General features: G+C 38.0%; 2 protein-coding genes across 2 annotated transcripts in view; one reads left to right on the forward strand and one right to left on the reverse strand.

The window, feature by feature from the left end:
• Window positions 1-8,287, reverse strand: part of LOC110466158 (peroxisomal acyl-coenzyme A oxidase 1-like) — an 18,422-nt gene extending 10,135 nt beyond the window's left edge. Inside the window, exons 1-9 of the mRNA XM_021522505.1 lie at window positions 8,138-8,287; window positions 7,119-7,281; window positions 6,407-6,567; window positions 5,568-5,675; window positions 4,690-4,809; window positions 3,822-3,937; window positions 2,001-2,170; window positions 881-1,043; window positions 226-416 (exon numbers count right to left, since the gene is read on the reverse strand). Of these exons, the coding sequence (XP_021378180.1) occupies window positions 226-416; window positions 881-1,043; window positions 2,001-2,170; window positions 3,822-3,937; window positions 4,690-4,809; window positions 5,568-5,675; window positions 6,407-6,567; window positions 7,119-7,281; window positions 8,138-8,270 (1,325 nt within the window). The 5' untranslated portion in view covers window positions 8,271-8,287. The remainder of the gene's footprint in view (window positions 1-225; window positions 417-880; window positions 1,044-2,000; window positions 2,171-3,821; window positions 3,938-4,689; window positions 4,810-5,567; window positions 5,676-6,406; window positions 6,568-7,118; window positions 7,282-8,137) is intronic.
• A 2,729-nt stretch (window positions 8,288-11,016) lies between these two features.
• LOC110466153 (X-ray repair cross-complementing protein 5-like) overlaps window positions 11,017-25,006 on the forward strand; it is a 33,584-nt gene continuing 19,594 nt past the window's right edge. The window contains exons 1-10 of the mRNA XM_021522499.1: window positions 11,017-11,055; window positions 12,311-12,424; window positions 12,698-12,881; window positions 13,907-13,955; window positions 15,665-15,790; window positions 16,911-17,072; window positions 18,089-18,203; window positions 19,297-19,432; window positions 19,785-19,894; window positions 20,501-20,563. Coding sequence (XP_021378174.1) covers window positions 11,041-11,055; window positions 12,311-12,424; window positions 12,698-12,881; window positions 13,907-13,955; window positions 15,665-15,790; window positions 16,911-17,072; window positions 18,089-18,203; window positions 19,297-19,432; window positions 19,785-19,894; window positions 20,501-20,563 — 1,074 coding nt within the window. The 5' untranslated portion in view covers window positions 11,017-11,040. The remainder of the gene's footprint in view (window positions 11,056-12,310; window positions 12,425-12,697; window positions 12,882-13,906; window positions 13,956-15,664; window positions 15,791-16,910; window positions 17,073-18,088; window positions 18,204-19,296; window positions 19,433-19,784; window positions 19,895-20,500; window positions 20,564-25,006) is intronic.

The following is a 25,006-nucleotide window of genomic DNA, read 5'->3' on the forward strand; positions in this document are numbered from 1 at the left end:
TTATTGAGATAATTTGTAGCTTTTCACCACTTTTTATCATTAACAACCTATGTTTAACTTCTTGGTCATGTGTTAGAAAAAGAAACCTATGTGGGTGATAGACATTTTGAAGAATTTGATATCTCAGGGTTGGGCTTATGTTTGAATGGAAAAGCCTGAAGTTATAAAAATTTCTTTCAAACCATCTTGCCACCCCTAGCTGTTATTTATGCACAGCTTCCTAACCTTGCAGTCTGTAGCATCATGACTGTGTTTTCCCCTTCGTAGGTACATCCTGGAGTCAGGTCAACATAGATTTTCGGGAGGCCGCTGGCATGAGAGTAACCATGACCACCGCAGGCCATTCTGCACACCTCTATCCCCAAGGAACACTCCCAAGATGTGAATGCCTTCAAACCTGCTGATAGGGCATGGAGCTGTGAGGGAAACAAGGAGACATAATGTCAGAAAGGGTGTTTGGGGAACCTGCACATTAAAGCTTTTCTACCAAAAACTTCCTTAAAACATACAAATAATAAGTTAAAAATATATTTATGATCTAATGAAGTGCAATGCTATATACTTACCTCCACTATCTCTAGAAATTTCCCTTCCTAACTTACCTCCCCTATCTGATGGAGGTTTCCCTGTCTTACTTACCTCCCATTTCTGGTCGAGGTTTCCCTGCCCGACCTACCTCCCCTACATGTATCTGATGAAGGTTTCCCTGCCTGACTTACCTCCCCTATCTGGTCGAGGTTTCCCTGCCTGACTTACCTCACCTATTTGGTTGAGGTTTCCCTGCCTGACTTACCCCCCCCCCCCCCCCCCCCCCCCCCCCCCCCCCCNTCTTGCCTGACTTACCTCCCCTATCTGGTCGAGGTTTTTCTGCCTGACTTACCTCCCCTATCTGGTCGAGGTTTCCTTCCTCTATCTGGCTTGTGACCTGTAGATATATCCCATACACCATTTGCGCTGTGAAATGGAAGGCATACGCAGTGGCCAACAAGGGGAATAACTTGTACTGCTGTGTCTGATAATCCATAATCTGGGCCTCTGGTCCTCTATAATTACATACAGGTACATAGGATAAGTTCATATCTATTTAATTAATATTTATCAATACTAATTCTAAAAAAACATCAATGAAAATCAAGAAATTGTAGCAGAACTGGACTCGCTAATCGTTTGCAACCAGGAAGCCCTCTTAGTAGGGCATCTATCTAGAGTTTGGAGGGTCCTGGGTTCGAACCCCAGTCTTGCTGTGCATTTGTTTGCTCCTATAAAATTGTTCATCTTTCTTTTGAACAATTTCTTGAAATACATATCTTAAGGAACAAAATCCATTTTGTTTCAATTTCAGTTGATTTGAAATAATAACTTATTCAATTATCCAAAGGATACCATGCTCATTATGACACAAGTTCATTATTCATTTTAAAACATTTATTTACCGGTAAACTGTTCAATTCCTATGTTTAATGTAAATAAAACAGGTATTTTCATTTTCAATGTCTCTTTTATTTTTAACATTTTCCCAGTTAAGAGATACATTGATAGTAAAATGAAGCAATTTTTGGATAGTGAATTGTTTGTCAATGACATCTTTTTTCAACATTTATATAGTAATTAATTGGTATTATTTAAATTTAAAAAATGGCAAGATAATTACAAAAAAATACGTTTCAATATGTATATTTACATTCCAAAAAATTGGCTATCAGTTATGTAATTGAATCAGTTCTTTACCCCTAAGAAATTCTTAACTGGGATTTTTTTTTTTTTTTCATTGTCAGCTTTTAGATTAAGATTATTTAAATTTAAACATACCATATATAACAGATGAAATGACAGGTTTAACCCTTTCACCCCTATGTAACTTAAGTAGACTCTACCATGCATTGATATGGATGAATCCATTTTGGTCTACAGTGGTGAAAGGGTTAAACAATCCCCTTTTGGTCAGGTTATAACAGAATATAACAGAATACTATGTATAACGTGATGGAGACAACCCTTACCCTGGATAGACTTCGGTCTGTCGTCTGACTGCGCTATATCTGATGGAGATGGTACATGCCTGCGCCAGCCCACGTGACGAATCACCAACAATGGCAGCACGGATCAGAGTCATTGAACCGTAAGATAGGCGAGAGTTAGGCGGCTTTACGTAGGTCCCATCCTCCAGGACCTGAACAAAAACGGAGAGAATGGGTGTCACTCAGTCACAAAGTATAGGAAATAGAGACAATGGGGGTCACTCAGTCACAAAGTGTAGGAAATACAGACAATGGGTGTCACTCAGTCACAAATTGTAGGAAATAGAGACAATGGGGGTCACTCAGTCACAAAGTATAGGAAACAGAGACAATGGGGGTCACTCAGTCACAAAGTGTAGGAAATAGAGACAATGGGGGTCACTCAGTCACAAAGTGTAGGAAACAGAGACAATGGGTGTCACTCAGTCACAGCATGTAGGAAATAGAGACAAAGGGTGTCACTCAGTCACAAAGTGTAGGAAATAGAGACAATGGGGGTCACTCAGTCACAAAGTGTAGGAAATACAGACAATGGGTGTCACTCAGAATAAGTGTAGGAAATAGAGACAATGGGTGTCAATCAGTCACAAAGTGTAGGAAATAGAGACAATGGGTGTCACTCAGTCACAAAGTATAGGAAATAGAGACAATGGGTGTCACTCAGTCACAAATTGTAGGAAATAGAGACAATGGGTGTCACTCAGTCACAAAGTGTCGGAAATAGAAACAATGGGTGTCACTCAGTCACAAAGTGTAGGAAATAGAGACAATGGGTGTCACTCAGAATAAGTGTAGGAAATAGAGACAATGGGTGTCACTCAGTCACAAAGTATAGGAAATAGAGACAATGGGTGTCACTCAGTCACAAAGTGTCGGAAACAGAGACAATGGGTGTCACTCAGTCACAGCGTGTAGGAAATAGAGACAATGGGTGTCACTCAGTCACAAAGTGTAGGAAATAGAGACAACGGGTGTCACTCAGTCAAAAAGTGTAGGAAACAGAGACAATGGGGGTCACTCAGTCACAAAGTATAGGAAATAGAGACAAAGGGTGTCACTCAGTCACAAAGTGTAGGAAATAGAGACAATGGGTGTCACTCAGTCACAAAGTGTAGGAAATAGAGACAATGGGGGTCACTCAGTCACAAAGTGTAGGAAACAGAGACAATGGGTGTCACTCAGTCAAAAAGTGTAGGAAACAGAGACAATGGGTGTCACTCAGCATAAGTGGTGCTTTAAAACTTTGACAATTTCTAAAAGGTTTTCAACTGCTGTTTGTTGAAACATCAAATAACCGATGAATATCAATTTCAGTAGAATCATTGCAAAAACAATTGAGGGAAGATAATTGATTTCAAAACAAAATATCCCAGAGATATCTTAACAATATGCAATGCCTTTCAACTGAGCTGAGAATGAAACATGCACAACAAAGTATCTACAGGAACAGGGACAGGATATTCCAGAAAGATTCCTCCAGTACTTCTTGAGAAATAGCGATAACATACTTCAGCTGTGAAATTTGAAGACGGACACCAAGTGAAGCCGCTATCTCGTTATTGTGATCAGCTGTCCCATAGTTAAACATACAAAACCAACAACAAAAGGGAAACTGGAAATTTCCAGAAAGAAATCTCTACAGTCCTTTATGAGAAATGGTGATGATGTTCTTTAACCTAAATGTCAAGACGCCCCATGGAATAACAATGATACTACACAGACAACAGACAAAAGGCAATAATAACACCCAACAATCTGAAGATGTTGGGCTAAACAGATGACTTTTTGTTAACTGTCCTGTACCTTGGAGTATCGCATCAGCATATAATCACGTGGGATCCGTACGTTGTTCAGCCGGAGGTAGCCATTATCATTCGTGCCGTAGCCAAATTTAGGTCCAATATCACCTAGCTCAATTCCTTCAAACAAAATATGTATGTTAGTAATTTCTGAACCTGTCTTCCTGAATAGTAATGTTATCACTGTCTCAACATCTGTGAGATTTTATCATTTTAATGAAAGGCAAATGAAAAACACAAGAACAATAAGAAAAATACTGCAGGGTTCTCCCCAGGTTTTTTTAAAGCTGATTTGTTTCATTTGCAATGAACTTTCAAGACGGACACGCTAATATAATACCTTATAATACCTTATCAAACTTAAGGTAGGGGGAGGGGGGGTAATATTATGTTTAAATAGTTACTTTTATTTACCAAACTTCTTTTGATGAACATTAAAACCAAAGAAATAAATAAGTGTTCCTTATGTCTGAATTTTCAGCAATATTATTGTTTTAAATATTCTAAAAAAAATCCAATTTATAGAAAGGTGTATGAGTTTTGTACATTGAATAATAGATATGACTTCGACATTTGTCTCTTATCTTTACATTTGTATCCCTTACTTTATCCCCATTAAAAATAATTTGAAGAAGAAATATTTAAAAGCTGTTAGTGCTATAGGGGGAAACATTTACATGAAAAAGTTTATATCACAGTTCTTATTATAGTAAGAGAAATTGTTTTAATAAAATATCCAAAACTGTATTAAATACTGCTATCAGACAAGCTAAAAAGTCAACTTGTCCCCAAAAACCCTGACTGGACACAGCAGCTAGATAGACCAGTAGTGGCTGGACAAGACTTGATTTATATAACAGTCTATTAAGTACCTGGTAGAGACTGGTGGGTCTGTAGGTTACGTAACGGCAGTAAGAACGTATGGATTCCATGACATTTCCCTTTTGTGTAAAGTTGTGCCATTATGATGCAGAAGTTCACTGTTTTCCCCACTGAAATAAAACAACATAGGGAAGTGATAGGGGTGCCAATCTGATTAAAATCATCTGTTACATGGCTCCGCCTAGGCGTAGTACGAAGTTAACGAAGCCATGTAACATATGATTTTAATCAGATTGTAGGGGTGCTGTCTCATAGGAAAGTTCACATAAATTAACACATCGTGGCAGAACTGGACTGGGTCAATCACTGACAACCATCTAGCTAAGTTGGTTTCAGAGTCTGTCTAGAGTTAGGAGGTCCTGAGTTCAAATTCTGGTCTGGTTGTTGAATTTTTCCTTTTCTGCTACACAACATTTGGATTCAGGGATAATCTCCAGAATTAATTGGACCGGTGATACATATAGGGTACCAGTACCCATAATAAACATCCTAATTATTATTTAAAGTCCAAATGGCAACTGATGTCGGGGCAAAATCTTTGCAATTAGGCTATTTCTAAAAAGCGCAGTTGGAAAACATTTTGACCTCAAAACTGATTAATGACTGAATTAAGCATATTTGCAAGCTAATGAAAAGAACACTAATTGTGAAAAAAATTCTGGCTTCTGCCCTTCTTCAATATCAGCTTACTGATGATAGAAATTCAAAACAGTTGTCAAGATAATATTTTCCGCAGTGAGACTTCAGAAGATCAGGAGCCTAAAATGTTTTTCTATGATTCTTAATATTCTGTAGACTTTGAATGTTACTCTATGGAAACTGTTTAAAGTTAAATAAAAACCCTGTGATAGAGGACGGTTATACTCACAGTTTCCAGGCCAGTATTTCATGGATGTTAAACTGGGAGAGTGGAGAATAAATTCTTGGGTTTTGGAATCATACGTCGCTGTAGTCTCGAGGCCGCGAATGAAGGTACCTGTGTAAACAAGAGGCCCATTGGGACTGTAAAGCTCACACAGACTATACTTATCATTTATCTAAATTACACAAATTAAATACACAAGGTGAGAACAAACTAATGGTTAAGTGTTTTGTAAATTAGGATATTTTTACATTAGGTTAATTATTGCAGAATTCTACCAAACAAATGTGATCCTATTTTATGTGTCCAATTTTTAAAAATCAGAAAAAATATAAATTTTTAAATTATTAAGACATATTTTCCCAATTCACACCGCTGTTAAGTTCTGTAAAAAAATACCTAGCAATTATATACCATATGTAGCATTTACCTACGTTTTATCCAATGTTTGTACTATGGAAAGTTCCTGAATCTGACCCCTGCAGTTTTCCTGTTTTCTTTTTCTTATCCAACATTCCATTTTCAAACAACTTTAAATCCAAAATCTGCATTGCAACATTTGTATTTTATAAACACTTCTTTTGAAAAGGATTTAAAAAAATATTTAATAACAGTGGTAATAATTAATATAGTTGAACTCATTCACCCCTGAAATTTCATAAGGCACTATTCCACACTTTGAATTTGAAGAGTTCAAATGTGTCTTCAGGGGTGAATGAGTTAAACTGTTGGTACCATTTACTTTAAGCTACAGGATAATCACACCTATCTTAAATCTATATCTCTCAGTTGTTGAGAGGTCAGGATGATCAACTATTAATGAACGTCTATAACAGTGTAGTTACCATGCCCTAGCTCTGTTTGTGCGTAGGTTCCAATGATGGTCATGTTTTCAGCCAAGGGTAGGAACTTTTTCTTCTGGTCCTCTGACGCCTGTTTCCGCAGTGTTGGCAGGAACATGCTGCTATGAAGACCTATAGGACTGTTTTCGTGACATGCTGCAGCTCTGTAGTGCGGTAAATAAACATGTTATCACACATGCATTTATTTAACAGATATCCCAAAACAGATGAAAGAAGTTTATAAAATTAATTAGTGTCTGGGCCTGTTGTCATTTTATAAATACCAGGTATATAGGTACCCAAAGTAGGTAAAACTATTGTAAGAAGTACATTGGAAAAAAATCAAAACATTTTTCATTAAATATGTAAAAAGGACAGCAAAATTATTTTAAAAAAGAAAAAACAAACATCAACTGAAATGTGATATTATTAAAATTCACTGCTGCATATTGGCCTTGCTAAAGCAGAAGTTTCTATATTCTACGTATAAATACATCAGTGATTTTTTTCTCTCAGTTTTACAGCCGAATACAGGCTGTTACCCCTAGCTAAAAAGTGCCTTATTTTCCCAAATGACCAAAAAATGAGGAATATATTCCCAATTTCAATAAGAATAATTTTCCCAAATAATAAAGGTACAGGCTGTTGTAAAATTTAGGTAAAAAACCCACTGACAATGATGAGGAAATAATTATATGATTGTTAAAATAAATACTCTGTGTAGAAGTATTGGTCCCATTCGTCAGTGAAACCAAGTAACTTGATCTGCTTGGCAATGTGGATGTGTTTCTTTAGGGCCATTTCATACTGCTCTTCTCTGGAACAAAACGCCCAGGGTTTGCATTCCTTGATCACTGGATCGTTAACAGCTAGGTCCTCTGAAAGGTAAAAAGTTCTACTTATATATAACTTCATCAAATCATGGTCATCATTGTTATTGTGGGGTACAGACATTACAGTCCTCGGTCCTTGTATATCACATACTGTATAATTTTACACCTAAAACATTTATACTTTTAATATAAAAATTCTCGTAACCTCACGTTTACAAGATAAATTATTTACTACAACTAGCCTTCTGTTACAAGCTTACCGAGGGGATATATATGCATAAATTTAAAACAGAATATTTTATATATTTTGTTGCCAACTTGCATTATTGTTTCATGGTGACTGTTTTTCTGTGATTTATGTTGTCATGTAAATTTTCATGTTCCTGTTTTAATATGGATATATTTCGTTGGGCCCAAAATGTAACAGGAGAGGAAAACTACACAACCAGACCGCAGACCGGGGTTCGAACCCGGGACCCTCCGAACTCTAGATGCTCTACCGATTGAGCTACCTGGTCGCCGACGATCGACCCAGTCCAGTTCCGCTACACATCTACTATTTACCTGAATTACTTTATTTCTGTATATAACCCTGTATTTATTTTGTATATATGTGACCATTTCAATATCCCGTGAATGGTTCTTATCGATAAGCTTACTTTTACCTGGAGAAACTTCAGGTCTTGTTTTATAATATTGCCAACTGAAATTCCCGACGACAATAGATGTATCTGACACTGTAAATATATCTAATTTATTCGTAATAATTTAACAATAAATATAAAAAGGGCAGGTGAAGGGGAAGGTTCGAAGTCCACCGACTGATCACGTATTGTAACTTTCTAACGTTATACAACGGATAATTATTAATGACAGCATATTAAGAGTTTTCTTTCCCTACCGAGGTATCGCTTTCTTTCTGTCCTCTCCTTTCCAAGGTAAAGAGCATATGTCAATTGTTCCACATCAAACGTCGCCTTAGATCGTTCCTTTGCTAGGTCTGGATTCACATTCATTTTCTTGGATGCTGCCATTTTCACTGTAAAAAGGTCTTCTAACACTAGAGAGTTCCAAAATACAGGTACAAAAAGGGGCCGTTTCAAAGGCAAATTTGTCAGTCCAACATCTGCTAAAATATGGGGAAATTTAAGTTAAGTTTTTCCGGTACAGGGTTTAAACAAACCTCTTCACTGGACTAAATATCATACAATAAATACTACATAATAATACTAATGATGTAAACAAGGTGTAAATTGTAATATAAATAACATAGACAGTTAAGTTCATATTAAAAGTTCGATTTCATAAATCAGGTCTTGGTTATTTTTAAACCAGTTTGTGTTTGGAGCAGATATCACAGATTCTGGTAGATTGTTCTATATGCGTGCTGCTCTCACAATAAAAGAGTTCCTTCTTAATGATGAGTTTGCCCTTTGAGGAAACAGTTTTTTAGAATTTCCTCTTTCATTGTGTCTGATGGCCATATCTGACCATACTTTTACAGAAGTACACCATTCCTTGTCATATACGCCACTGATCATCTTATTTACTTCAATATATGTCTCCACGCATACGCCTGTATGATAATGTAGGTAGAATAAGACTTTTAAGCCTTTCTTCTTATGATAATTTGTGTAGTCAAGGTAAGCATCTGGTGGCTCGGCGTTGAACATTTTTAATTAAATCAATATGTTTGTATTTATTTGGATACCAGACTGCTTTGATAACAATTCCAGTGTTGAAATATGTTAGACATCTGCTACCTGGATTTGACAAAGTAGTACAAATACGATAACACTATGAGATTAAGAGCGATGTGTAATCTATGTTACTGCTTTCTTCACCTTTTCTCAAAATTTAAGTCTGGCTCTTTTATTACTGAAATCCTTTCCACTAGTTGTAGTTAGTAATTCTTTATCATTAAATTTAGTTTTGACATGAGAACTCTAGTGGTCCCGCGGACTTTCCGACGTGCATGTCTTTGCACTTATCTGGATGCGTTTTCCTAAGCCAATCCTCGCTCCACTTGCACTGCTATCCAAGTCTCGTTACAATACATGTATTTTTTATCTTCCTCCTTGGTTATTACTTTGAAAACTTTAGTATCGTCTGCAAAGAGATACATATCAGACTCCACACTAATGAAAATAACAAAAAGAAATGGACCCAAGACAGAACCTTGTGGTATCCCGGAAGTAACCATTTAATTGTCCACTCTGAATCTGTCGACCTAAGAGAAAGTTTGAAATGTATGAGACTGTTTGATGTGAAAAGTTGTATGCGCGTAGCTTACTGATGAGACGCAAAGTGAGGAACGGTGTCAAAGGCTTGCTGGTAGTCCATATTTATAAATACAATCAATATCGTGACCTTTATCAAGAGCTTCAGTCCAATTATCTAAGACTTCGAGTAACTGTGAAGAGGTTGACCTTCCAGATATAAAACCATTTTGTTTTGCTGAAAAATATATATTTATCCGCATGTGCTTAGTGATGTGTTCTCGAATAATACATTCCATGATCTTACACACAACTGATGTCAGACTGACGGGACGATAGTTTCCGGTCTCCTATTGGTCGCATTTCTTGAATATCTCCGGTGGTTAGTGACTGGTTGAAGTCCAGAGTTTTGTAATTTATCTGGAAATAGAATTTGCTGTGTTTTGTCAGGTATGTTGGGAGTAGTTCATCAAGTCCTGATGACTTCTTTGGATTTAATTTTGAAAGATACTCTTGTACTTGATGTTCTTGCACTTGGCTGGGTATCAATTCCGCAGTGACATTGTCCTTTTGAATTCTCGCTATATATTCACTTCCATCGGTTACTGTACAAACACTACTAAAAAACTTTGCGAGAACACTCAGCTTTTCTTTATCCCTGGTGAGTCTCGGGTCCTCTTAGATGACGTGGTTTAAATCTGACATACAAATCTTTGAGCAAATGGCAGAATTTGTACAATGTGTTAAACTATAGTAGTTATAGAGCAGTCTCTATGCCAAGGACAGTCCAACGATAACTCTGATACCGATAATTAAGATTCGAAATATCAAACTGTGTAATGAACAAAACGTTTATTAAAAAATATTTAGGAACATATTTGAGATATACCTATGTGTTAATAATAAAAAAGAATAATTATATATTTACATAGTTCTATTAGAGACGTAAATTTGTATGTCTCTCGTTCTATCGAAGGCGAGTTGACCGTTAAGCTAGTAAAACCAGAGACGTATACTACTGATGAAGGTATTTTTTATGTTTGCAATTTTGGTAACAGTAATCAAAATATTTAATCAATGTTGTCATAGCTTTGCGTTGGTTTCTCGGTCACCCTAGGAGGAGGTGGGGTCACCTTCTCCTACAGAAGATAACCATCTTCTTCAAATCCAGCTTGCTCAAGCATACATGAATGTTCTATTGTTTTCTATGGGGGAAAACACTAAAACTTACTGTATCTATTAAAATTGTATTAATTCGTACAAATTTCAACATGTTACCATGGCAACCAGAATTGACAAAAAAATCAGTCTTTGACCGTATTAACCCCGTCATATATTTTTTTATATTAAACTGTATTTGCATATTATGTTGCTCTCAGTATTCAATTGATATCACCTTGCCCACTGAAATGGCCTATTCAAATTTGGTCTACTGAAACAAAAAGTTAAAAAAACTTCCCTCTGCTTCAAGACTCTTTCTTTTTATCAAAAATCTTTTTGAAATGACAACCGGTTTTCGTCAAAAACCTTTCGAAATGTTCCCCCTTAACTTATAGGGTTATCTCCCTTATATTTTTGATTGAAGATGGCGGCAAACAAGGTGCGTGCTCAGCAATAACATGACTCGATTTTGCATATTTTCGCATATTTTGCAGTTACCACACTATTTTAAGCAGATAAAACATCAGTCTGTGAATGCAAGTCACTATAAAATTGATGAGTTTGCTATTTAGATTCTTTTGAAACCCAGTTTTCAGATTGAACTTCTGGCTGTTGGTACATCACTGAATGTAAACAACCAGTAAATGCCACCCCCAGTAGCGATCCGTAGCGTTATATTTGTAATACAGATTGCGATAACCCGTGTATCATTCTGTCCACAATCTTACAATTGTTGCGTGTGTAGGGTTAAATAAAACTAGCAGACACACCATACTCTCGGCGAGACTTGCCGAATAGGTCTAACGTTTGACAAGAACCAGAGAAACAAAGGGAGACAACCTATATAGGGAAAACAATATGTAACTGACTGGAATCTCTGAAAGAATCTTTGGAATCCATTGTGAGGAGGAACACAGCACTTGTTTAACCATCACTGTAGGAATACACGCAGATCCTGTTAGAAACGTCCCATGATTTGCAATGTTTCTCGGAACCTTGATCACCAGGTTTAATTTAGATCTAAAACACCCACAAGTTTAAGTCGGTCTGGCCTTTGCATGATTTGTTTTTGTAACTTATGATTTGGATGCCTTTTACCATTATCTGTATAGATATTAATATTGGATTCAACTTTTGGTTAGAAATCAGGAAGACTTTTCAGAATGTCAACAGATGTTTCCATACCAAGATGTATTGGTACTTGTTTTAATAACACTTTCACGACTGTAGACCATAATGGACTAATCCAGATCAATGTATGGTAGAGTCTACTAAAGTTACCTAGGGGTGAAATGGTTGGGACGTTATGGTACTTCTCAAAAATTTTTCCAATATTTCATAAAAAAACCTTTAGCAGTCACATACTTAACTTTCAAACTTGTACTTTGTTTGATTTTTGTGGCCTGAGTGTTGATTTTCTATGCATCATGTACTGAAGGATTCTACAGCATTTTTTGACGTTTACAAAAAAACCTACCAAAACAACTTATTTTTGTGTAGCGAAACGACCTGATACCGAAACATCTAGAATTTGTTCCTTAAAGTTAAACCTGTTTAAAGAGATTACTTTATACAGCATACATATGTGAACAAAGATTATACTTATTACAGGACAATAAATAACTTTGATGAATACAGAGTTTTACATTTCTATTTCATGATAAGATATAAACTTTGACCTCTAAATATTCCAGGAAGCGATTGCCATTGTGGTAGATGTGGGGCCCTCTATGAACCAGGCCCCGGAAGGGGAGACAACCGCTCTACAGACAGCTATAGAAGCCATCACGATGATTGTCCAGAGGAAGGTGAGTTTAAACATCAATGAAGGTACAGGTTTGTACTTCAGCTGTCATGGAACCAGATCAAGGCTGAAATTATTTTATATTTTTTTCTAACACTTGATTTTAGAAATTTCTTTCTCTAAAGATTTTTATTGAAAGATGGCAACTTTTTTGGTACCGGAAAACATATTAAATGCCTTATATATTTTGAATAAGAAAACATAACTCAAAGTTAGCAGGAACATATTTCTAACCAATATCATAGTTGATGAATATTGTGGTTTTATCTATATGTAGGTATTTGCGGAATCTAAAGATGAGGTAGCAGTGATCCTGTTTGGGACTGCGGACACTGACAATCCCCTGGCCAACGACGAGAGTTACGAGAACATCACTATCCTCAGACCACTTGGCATCGCAGACTTTGACCTCCTGAACCTGATACAGAATGACATACAACCAAGCAACATGTCAGCTGATTGTATCCTTTCAGGGGAGATAATTTGGTTAATATAATTTTTAGGTGACAGTGTTATTTTTCCTTCTATTTAGGGAATGTGTTGTGATCTAAATTTAAGATGATTATGAGACTATATTTCAGATAATCATAATAATGATAATAATTTGAGGTTCTTATGTACCTCTTTATCAGAAACTAGTTTGCAGGTTGTCTGAAAGAGTTTCATAAATTATTGAAGTATAATCCATTGGAGTACAGCATAAAATCTCTGCACAAATATACTAAGAAAACAGTAAAAGGTGTAATGCATTTTTGAGCAAACCCCATTTTCTGATGAACAGAGATTTATCTCCCTTTGTCATACCCTGCGTCCATAGTGGAGGGGCATAAATGTTTGCCGTTTTTATGTTAGTCCGACAGTCCATACATCTTGTTTAGATTTAACATTTAGCTCCTGTTCATTTATACTAAAGGTCCTACATCTATCATACTGAGAGGAGTCGTCATGTTATATATATATGTATATTGAGAAACATGTTCTACATTTCATACAACTATACATCCAATCAAACATATAGGTCACTGTGACCTACCATTTCTGTTTTACTCACTTTCAGTAGTGGCATTTAGCTCCATATTTCCAATTGAAAATAGCCCCCCCCCCCCCCCCCATCCTTTTTCCCAATTAGCGGTAAACTTGTTCAAATTAATATTTAATGACTTTTATTTTTTTTATTTTTTAAGGTTATTGATAAGCATTGTTCTGGTTTTTGTTTATACTTTTTCCAAATTTTAATTCAAGTTCTTTTCCCAAAATAGCTTATTTAATTGCTGTCATTCAATCTGAAAACTGGACTTAACTCATTGACCCCTGGAGACACATTTGAACTGTTCCAATTCAAAGTTTGGAATAGTTCATCATGAAATTTCAGGGGTGAATAACTTAATATTCCCTTGGTAACAAAATGAGTATGATACATTGTATATTATCCTTTGCATGTATTGTTAAAATTAGTGAAAAATCTGCCTCTTTAACTTGTGTGTAGATTTGGATGCCCTTGTGGTCGGCATAGATCATCTTGTGAATGCCACTCAGTAAGTATTTATAGTGAAAACTGTCTAATCCGACAATCAATGAGATACAACATGTTGAGATATTGGAATGCACAAGTTTTATTTGATAATATTTGTTAGAAATGATATGACAGCATTACATTGGATTAGACAGGGGGTCAGAAAACAGAGGGGTCAGATTTTCCTGTGCCATATCTTACGCTTCATAGGTTTATATACATGGATCATTCAACTGTCTAAAACAGCCGTTTCTCATCTGTTAAATACATTTCCTTCATTTCTGTATTCAGTGTTGTTCAAATATCATTACTTTAATTTGCTCAGGTTTTGTGCAGGGTATTTTATAAAAGGGATCTTTTAAGATGAAATTTCTTCTGCATATTTAAATAGGATCCCTTAAACTGTTGTGTGGTCATTAGAATAGCATCAACACAAACCCTGTTGTTTTCATACTGGGGAATTTTGCATGAGCAGGTCAGTCTTTTTGGGTGCTAAGAACATTGCAACCCGGATAGAAGTACAAATTTGTAATAAAAAAATGCCATGTTGTTGACCAGCAAAGATCTCAGATCTTCAATGCAGGTCTTGTCTAACTAAAATGTAGGACATAGCTGCACTAATGAACTCTTGCACCAATGAAGTTTTCACCATAAACCTACATAAAGAGTTGCTTTCATTCCAACCTTACTTTCACTTTCATTAGACCTAGCTAGAAAGTAGAGGGTGGTCATCAAACGCCTAAGTTAATCCCTTCACAGTTCAGGTCACAAAACCGCCTAGAAACTGGATTAGTATTGAAAAAAATAAAATATACAACATTTGATATAGCGCCCTATCTAGCTAACATAAGCCACTCTAAAGCGCTTTACAGTACATAGATATACAATTTTATACAGTCAATACAATGAGCATATATATTAATCAATACAATATTGAGGAATAAGCAGGAGCTGCCTTATCAGGCGCTAACTACTAGTCCTATGCCACCTGGCTAATATCTCCCTATGTGTGTATGCCTGTGTGTGTGCTGGAGATGTATTGTGTTCTGTTTGTAGTGGGACCGTGCTTCCAACGGTATCATTTATAGTGCCACCTCGCTTGAATGCTACAGCACAGATACCGCAACACCCACCCCAGACAGTTTTATACTCCAGCTGGGTTGTTGGAGTTGTGTGGGCAGGAGAAAAATACTTTATCTGAATATTACATGCGTAGGGCGACTTCGGGGATCGAACCCCGGCCACCTGCTTGGAAGGCCGGAGTGTTAACCACTCGACCAATCCGCCCATGCATTAGATATACAACAATCTTTGTCTCATTGATTCCAATATAAGCTTATTTTCATTGACTTGTCCATTTACTAGGCAAGTCTGATGCCTGTGTTTGATACCATACTGTGAAGATTGAACATTTCTAAAAGACAAATTATATTTAGCTTTATATACCTTCATTTTGTTTATCCATGCCATTGATATATGGTAAAGAAAATTTGTTTTTAGAAAAATGTTTTCCAACTTCACCTGGTATTTTATAATCTACCTTGTTCAGTGATGTGATTGTGAGAAGTGTTAGTTATAATTCACTTTATTAACTCATTCACCCCTGAAATTTTATAATGAGCTATTCCAACCTTTGAATTGGAAGAGTTCAAATGTGTCTTCAGAGGGTGAATGAGTTAAATACCTTTCACAACCAAATGTAACACTAATATTTGTTTTCTTGATGTTTAGAGGAAAGAAGGGTTTCGGGTTCAAGCGCCTGATACTGATGTCTGACCTAGGTGGCGAATTCGGAGATGACCAAATTGATACCATCATCAATGGGATAAAAGGAACAGGCACTGAGCTTAATGTCATGTAAGTTTGGTAACAGAGGTCATATAAGTTTGGTAACAGAGGTCATATAAGTTTGGTGACAGAGGTCATGTAAGTTTGGTAACAGAGGTCATCTAAGTTTGGTAACAGAGGTCATGTAAGTTTGGCAACAGAGGTCATATAAGTTTGGTATCAGAGGTCATATAAGTTTGGTAACAGAGGTCAGGTAAGTTGGGGAACAGAGGTCATGTAAGTTTGGTAACAGAGGCCATGTAAGTTTGGTAACAGAGGTCATGTAAGTTTGGCAACAGAGGTCATATAAGTTTGGTATCAGAGGTCATATAAGTTTGGTAACAGAGGTCAGGTAAGTTGGGGAACAGAGGTCATGTAAGTTTGGTAACAGAGGCCATGTAAGTTTGGTAACAGAGGTCATGTAAGTTTGGTAACAGATGTCATGTAAGTTTGGTAACAGAGGTCATGTAAGTTTGGTAACAGATGTCATGTAAGTTTGGTAACAGAGGTCATGTAAGTTTGGTAACAGCGGACATGTAAGTTTGGTAACAGAGGTCATGTAAGTTTGGCAACAGAGGTCATATAAGTTTGGTATCAGAGGTCATATAAGTTTGGTAACAGAGGTCAGGTAAGTTGGGGAACAGAGGTCATGTAAGTTTGGTAACAGAGGCCATGTAAGTTTGGTAACAGAGGTCATGTAAGTTTGGTAACAGCGGACATGTAAGTTTGGTAACAGAGGTCATGTAAGTTTGGTAACAGAGGTCATCTAAGTTTGGTAACAGAGGTCATGTAAGTTTGGTAACAGATGTCATGTAAGTTTGGTAACAGAGGTCATGTAAGTTTGGTAACAGAGGTCATGTAAGTTTGGTAACAGAGGTCATATAAGTTTGGTAACAGAACTTAATGTAAAATAGACTAATATGATGGTAGAAACACAAGCAGACCTTAACAAAAGACATTTTAGCTAGTTACCTTAGAAATGGAAATTGATAGTAAGTAGTCTACTATCTCAGGAACGTCGCAGACAGTCAAACATCACCACTCAAACGTAGAGTTCATATTTGTCGTGTGTTAATTTAACCCCTGACATGTAATTGCTATGTATAGTGTATGCTAACATTCACTTTCTCTGTATCCTGTGTGTTTTCAGTGGTCCAAGTTTAGACGACGAGGATGATAATGACAGCGAAAAACCGGGGCCAAGCACGATATCAAACGGGCATCGCAAGGAGCGCACCGCCCAGCAGCGAGCAGGAGAGGCGATGCTGCGTCACATTCTACAGGAAGTGGACGGCGAGTGTTATAGTTTCAGGTCTCTGACACATTTCATTGAACATCACATTAAAACCTAAAAACAATGATTATTTGAAAATTTGTGATGGTTGAAAGTCAAAATTTGTTTAAAAAAATTGATCATATGAGGGGGTGCTACTTTTCATCTGTTTAAGAACTGGTGACTGCTACTAGTCCTACTTTGTTGGGCTAAATCTTTTGATATCTGGCCTGTGTAGAGAATCATTGAAATAATTGGAAAGTGTATAATGGGAATGCTGCATGGAGTTTTATGATATGTATAGCCATTTTGCTGCCCGTTTTGAATCTTTTTGAATTAGATGCAAAAAATGTATTGGTCATGGGAGACAACAAACAAAATCCGCTTTGCCTTTTTGTGCAATTTCAATATATGCAAATCCAAAATATCATTTAACTTTTCTCACAAATAATGTGCACTACTGGAGAAGAGGCCATTAAGTTCTAATGAAAAACCCATGAACTTTTCCCCATTACATTCCCATGAAAGGCAAATAAAAGTCCCATAAATTAAACCCATTAAAGTGCTAAAAGTCAATGAGGTACTTCTAATGGTATTCAGAGCAATACTATTTGACGGTATGGCCATTAAAATCTCTACACAAAATATTAATGGCCATTATACTTATTACTACATTTCATGGCCATTAAATGTCCACCTGCCATTACTTAATGGTGTTTTAAAGGCCATTAAAAATTACTTAACCATTCCATGATTTCATTGCCATTGATTCTCAATTTATAGTTTATTACCAAACTACACAATATTAATGGCCATGGTATTTTCCTTGTCATGCCCCTGAATTTCAAGTCAAACAAGAATTAATGGCCATGACATTTACCCATCTTTTTTTCGTGTTGGAGTGTCCGGTCTCTTCACCATAATTTTGCAATTATTTTAGTGTTGTTCCATCTCCTCGGGTAATACTATGTGTAATACAGTAATTCCTGCCAAGACAATGTAGTACCTGTACAACACATGACATAAAGTTATTGACCTGGTTGTTATTTTGACAGTGAGGCTTTGCCGGCCCTAAGTTCTTTCCAAAGTCGACAAATCAAACAGACAGCGTGGAAATGTCAGCTAGAAATAACGTCCGGTATTCGGATACCTATTTGTTCTTACGCAAAGGTAAGATTTTCACTTGAGTTTTCTTAAAACATAAAAGTATACTGTTACCTAAATTTCTTTCATTTCAAAATATTGTTTTTAAATCAATTAGATCTAAAGAGAATAAACCAAAAGGCAACGCCTATATTTACAAGCCCTCTCTCCAAACCTATATTTTCAGTCTGTGTGTATAAAAGGCTTTTTTTAACTGGAAAATTGTGTGTAAAGGTAAATTAAGTGCAGCTTTGGTTGCATGATGTTAAACTGAATATTCTTTTAGACAGATTTTATGACCTGTAAAGCAGTTAATTGTGAAATATTTTCCAGACCAAAATAATTCCTCCCTAAATTCGACCGTATGAGTACTGATGTACTGACAAACCTCGTAGACCCTCCAAATTGACTGAGTAGCATTCTCTTTATTGTGAAAAATGTAAATGTAAATTCTTGACAATGAAATTTATAAGAGACACTACCCATATTTTTACAAGCATATTTCCTTTCATGAATTATATTTAGTATTAGAGCAGATAAGTTTCATACAGAGGCACGGTAGTCTATTGGTAGGACTCTGGGCTCGTGACCGAAGGGTTACGGGTTCGAGTCACGGCATGGCACTGTGTTGTATCTTGAGCAAGATGCTTTACTCAGCTTGTTCCAGTCTACTCAGCTGTAAATGAGTATGTGGTTGGGCAGTGCTAGAATTGTTGAATGCTAGCTGTAAGCGCCAAATGGCAGCTCCAGCTGTATGCTCCCCAGGGGGTTGAGAAAAGTATTGGCTGGTTGCAAAGGCCCTATACCACGGATAATAATTTGTGAACCGCTTTGAGACGATCTACAAACTAGGTTGTGATAAAGCGGTATATACGAACCTCAAATTGTTATTATTTTATTATTATAATGTTAAAAATATATAAATCTTACAGAACAATGCATGCCTTTTAAATTTTTGAAGTAGTAATATAAAGTCTTACCTAAAATCATGTTTTGACGTCCTGAACTATACATATCATTATGACTGACATCACAGTATTAAAATACAACTACATGTATTGTGACTGCCTAATGTTACAAAGAAAGGCTACAGTGAGGTGTTGTGTTGCTTGTGTTTTAGCTGAAAGATTTCAAGTTGAAGCAGAGCTGGAAAAGGGTGTATGCCAAGGAGCCCTCAGAGGAGGTGGGCACATTGAGGACATACCACATGAATGACGAGGAGGAAACAGAGGTGGACCGGGAGGACATGATAGAAGGTGAGAGATAACGGTCCTGATGAAGGCCGGTGATAATAGAAAAACATAAATAATTTTTATTTATTTTACAACAATTATATATGAAACTGGTAATTTCAACCTATATTAGTCACTGTTGTTGGCCCGGATGTCGATAGGTCAGAGGTTACTGACTGTTCTAACAATCGCCCTTAACAGAACACCAACACTCTACCATATATAAGGTACCTTCCCAGGTCATTGTATATAGCACTGTCTTGTTACAGTAGATGTTTTTATGTACTTTGTCAATTATTTTCTTCAGGTTTTTTGTTTTTATTTACTGTAATTGATAGTTTGAATGTGCACTATATCATTCATTGAATTTTCACAGGTCATCGCTATGGAAACACATTGGTACCGATGTCGGAGGATGACAAGGCTAATATGAAATACAAGGCAGAAAAGTGCTTCAAAATTCTCGGCTTCACAAAACCTGAAAATGTAGGTGGAACTGAAGTACTGATCTTGTGATTGTCATGTGATTGACATGTGATTGTCATGTGATTGTCATGTGATTGACATGTGATTGACATGTGATTGTCATGTGATTGACATGTGATTGTCATGTGATTGACATGTGATTGTCATGTGATTGGATTGTCATGTACGGCTTGTTATGGATATTTCAAAAAAGGTCTGATTCTATTTCAGAATTAAAATCCACCTTTATAATATAAACGATTCATATTTTGAAACTGTGATATTTTCTGACATAGAATTTGAAATTAAGAGTTCTTGATACAATAACCTTTATATATACTGCTGACCATTACCTACAAGAACATTGAAGTATGTCACTTGTTAATTGGACAATGATCAAAGGCTTACCACAGTTCGTAGTGCCTTATGTATTGCTGTCTATAACAAGCTACCTGTTTTACTAATAACTCAAGACAACAATTTTAGTTCTAAGAAGTGTAATGGAACTTCTTTATACACAAGGATTTACTTTCGTTGAAAAACCTCGCCAAAAACCATCATTTTGCTTGAATGTGCCTTTAAATTTACATTGTGTATTAGCTTATGAAGGTTGTGTTTGGTTGCTAGGTAAAGAGAAGCCATTACCTTGGAGACGGATCATCATTTGTGGTCGCAGACAAAGGAGATGAAGTAGGTAACAACAGGGATTGTACATGTAGAACCTTACTGGCTTAAACAAGAAATGTCTTTAAAATTGATAAATACTTTAATCATTTATGGTAATAAGTATAAAAAAGGAAATAAATGTATTCGTTGAATAATTAATTTTAAAAAATTCTTAATTATACATCGTCACAAATTTAAGGTTGTTATGGTCGATATCTGGTGTAAGAAATGATCAGATTGAGAAAGGTCAGGCAAAGGATTAAATCAATATGAAATGTTTATTTATCAGCCTGAGACAGTTAACATCCCTGTATGAATCCAGTATTGTGAATGGTATCCCAACTACACAGAGGAAATCCCAAAACGATCTTAGCCGAAAAATGTGTTACCCGTTTTCTTAATCAAATTTCTAGCTTGCATTTATATTGACTATGAATGCCAATTGAGAGTGGTTCAACACTTAAATAGATTTTCAAGCAAATGGACTTCCTTGCCATACTTCTCTCAATAGCAGCTCTGTGCAACGATTCATTTGGCATTACGTTGAAGTTACCTGATTGAAGGTCGTGGTAACAAAAACAACTTTAGTTGAGCATAAAAAGCTAATTCGCTTGCAATACAGAGTTTAATAGAATCTTCCCCTACCTTGAGGGTGTGACAGAGAAATCTCCAACCTAAGGGGTAATGAGTTTTGGTTGTCTAACCTGAGGCTCTGCCAAGGGTTAGACAACCAAAAAAATCACCCCAAGGGTTGGAGATTTCTCTGTCACACCCTTAAAGTAGGAGATGATTGTTTTTCTCCCATCCTATTATTTCAGTCACAACTCCACCGACAGTAGTATAAACAAAAACACATGTGGGGTATGAATATCGTCATTCACTTTTGATGACGTCACACTTACCGGTGGTGCATTTTAATGACGTCACAATTGAACATGTGCTAATCTGCACGAGGCTATCTCCCCCTAGGGGGTGACAAGCTGATCTTTCCCAGCTAATACAGGAGACACACCTGTGAAGGGTGGGAGAAAAAAATGTCTGTAGGGTTCGTACGTGAAAGTGTAAGTATATGTATTGAAATTATAAAATGGATTATGACTTGCCAGCTGACTGATTTTCAACTGCTGTTTGAGGCGACATTGGTCCCTGATACAGACTGTATGAGAGCTGGGTAACGTTCCTCATCCTCCCTGATACAGACTCTGTATGAGAGCTGGGTAATGTTCCTCATCCTCCCTGATACAGACTCTGTATGAGAGCTGGGTAATGTTCCTCATCCTCCCTGATACAGACTCTGTATGAGAGCTGGGTAATGTTCCTCATCCTCCCTGATACAGACTCTGTATGAGAGCTGGGTAATGTTCCTCATCCTCCCTGATACAGACTCTGTATGAGAGCTGGGTAATGTTCCTCATCCTCCCTGATACAGACACTGTATGAGAGCTGGGTAATGTTCCTCATCCTCCCTGATACAGACTCTGTATGAGAGCTGGGTAATGTTCCTCATCCTCCCTGATACAGACTCTGTATGAGAGCTGGGTAATGTTCCTCATCCTCCCTGATACAGACTCTGTATGAGAGCTGGGTAATGTTCCTCATCCTCCCTGATACAGACTCTGTATGAGAGCTGGGTAATGTTCCTCATCCTCCCTGATACAGACTCTGTATGAGAGCTGGGTAATGTTCCTCATCCTCCCTGATACAGACTCTGTATGAGAGCTGGGTAATGTTCCTCATCCTCCCTGATACAGACTCTGTATGAGAGCTGGGTAATGTTCCTCATCCTCCCTGATACAGACTCTGTATGAGAGCTGGGTAATGTTCCTCATCCTCCCTGATACAGACTCTGTATGAGAGCTGGGTAATGTTCCTCATCCTCCCTGATACAGACTCTGTATGAGAGCTGGGTAATGTTCCTCATCCTCCCTGATACAGACTCTGTATGAGAGCTGGGTAATGTTCCTCATCCTCCCTGATACAGACTCTGTATGAGAGCTGGGTAATGTTCCTCATCCTCCCTGATACAGACTCTGTATGAGAGCTGGGTAATGTTCCTCATCCTCCCTGATACAGACTCTGTATGAGAGCTGGGTAATGTTCCTCATCCTCCCTGATACAGACTCTGTATGAGAGCTGGGTAATGTTCCTCATCCTCCCTGATACAGACTCTGTATGAGAGCTGGGTAATGTTCCTCATCCTCCCTGATACAGACTCTGTATGAGAGCTGGGTAATGTTCCTCATCCTCCCTGATACAGACTCTGTATGAGAGCTGGGTAATGTTCCTCATCCTCCCTGATACAGACTCTGTATGAGAGCTGGGTAATGTTCCTCATCCTCCCTGATACAGACTCTGTATGAGAGCTGGGTAATGTTCCTCATCCTCCCTGATACAGACTCTGTATGAGAGCTGGGTAATGTTCCTCATCCTCCCTGATACAGACTCTGTATGAGAGCTGGGTAATGTTCCTCATCCTCCCTGATACAGACTCTGTATGAGAGCTGGGTAATGTTCCTCATCCTCCCTGATACAGACTCTGTATGAGAGCTGGGTAATGTTCCTCATCCTCCCTGATACAGACTCTGTATGAGAGCTGGGTAATGTTCCTCATCCTCCCTGATACAGACTCTGTATGAGAGCTGGGTAATGTTCCTCATCCTCCCTGATACAGACTCTGTATGAGAGCTGGGTAATGTTCCTCATCCTCCCTGATACAGACTCTGTATGAGAGCTGGGTAATGTTCCTCATCCTCCCTGATACAGACTCTGTATGAGAGCTGGGTAATGTTCCTCATCCTCCCTGATACAGACTCTGTATGAGAGCTGGGTAATGTTCCTCATCCTCCCTGATACAGACTCTGTATGAGAGCTGGGTAATGTTCCTCATCCTCCCTGATACAGACTCTGTATGAGAGCTGGGTAATGTTCCTCATCCTCCCTGATACAGACTCTGTATGAGAGCTGGGTAATGTTCCTCATCCTCCCTGATACAGACTCTGTATGAGAGCTGGGTAACGTTCCTCATCCTCCCTGATACAGACTCTGTATGAGAGCTGGGTAATGTTCCTCATCCTCCCTGATACAGACTCTGTATGAGAGCTGGGTAATGTTCCTCATCCTCCCTGATACAGACTCTGTATGAGAGCTGGGTAATGTTCCTCATCCTCCCTGATACAGACTCTGTATGAGAGCTGGGTAATGTTCCTCATCCTCCCTGATACAGACTCTGTATGAGAGCTGGGTAATGTTCCTCATCCTCCCTGATACAGACTCTGTATGAGAGCTGGGTAATGTTCCTCATCCTCCCTGATACAGACTCTGTATGAGAGCTGGGTAATGTTCCTCATCCTCCCTGATACAGACTCTGTATGAGAGCTGGGTAATGTTCCTCATCCTCCCTGATACAGACTCTGTATGAGAGCTGGGTAATGTTCCTCATCCTCCCTGATACAGACTCTGTATGAGAGCTGGGTAATGTTCCTCATCCTCCCTGATACAGACTCTGTATGAGAGCTGGGTAATGTTCCTCATCCTCCCTGATACAGACTCTGTATGAGAGCTGGGTAATGTTCCTCATCCTCCCTGATACAGACTCTGTATGAGAGCTGGGTAATGTTCCTCATCCTCCCTGATACAGACTCTGTATGAGAGCTGGGTAATGTTCCTCATCCTCCCTGATACAGACTCTGTATGAGAGCTGGGTAATGTTCCTCATCCTCCCTGATACAGACTCTGTATGAGAGCTGGGTAATGTTCCTCATCCTCCCTGATACAGACTCTGTATGAGAGCTGGGTAATGTTCCTCATCCTCCCTGATACAGACTCTGTATGAGAGCTGGGTAATGTTCCTCATCCTCCCTGATACAGACTCTGTATGAGAGCTGGGTAATGTTCCTCATCCTCCCTGATACAGACTCTGTATGAGAGCTGGGTAATGTTCCTCATCCTCCCTGATACAGACTCTGTATGAGAGCTGGGTAATGTTCCTCATCCTCCCTGATACAGACTCTGTATGAGAGCTGGGTAATGTTCCTCATCCTCCCTGATACAGACTCTGTATGAGAGCTGGGTAATGTTCCTCATCCTCCCTGATACAGACTCTGTATGAGAGCTGGGTAATGTTCCTCATCCTCCCTGATACAGACTCTGTATGAGAGCTGGGTAATGTTCCTCATCCTCCCTGATACAGACTCTGTATGAGAGCTGGGTAATGTTCCTCATCCTCCCTGATACAGACTCTGTATGAGAGCTGGGTAATGTTCCTCATCCTCCCTGATACAGACTCTGTATGAGAGCTGGGTAATGTTCCTCATCCTCCCTGATACAGACTCTGTATGAGAGCTGGGTAATGTTCCTCATCCTCCCTGATACAGACTCTGTATGAGAGCTGGGTAATGTTCCTCATCCTCCCTGATACAGACTCTGTATGAGAGCTGGGTAATGTTCCTCATCCTCCCTGATACAGAC

The sequence above is a fragment of the Mizuhopecten yessoensis genome, unplaced genomic scaffold (genome assembly GCF_002113885.1).
Source record: "Mizuhopecten yessoensis strain PY_sf001 unplaced genomic scaffold, ASM211388v2 scaffold11121, whole genome shotgun sequence".
In the NCBI taxonomy this organism is placed as follows: Eukaryota; Metazoa; Mollusca; class Bivalvia; order Pectinida; family Pectinidae; genus Mizuhopecten; species Mizuhopecten yessoensis.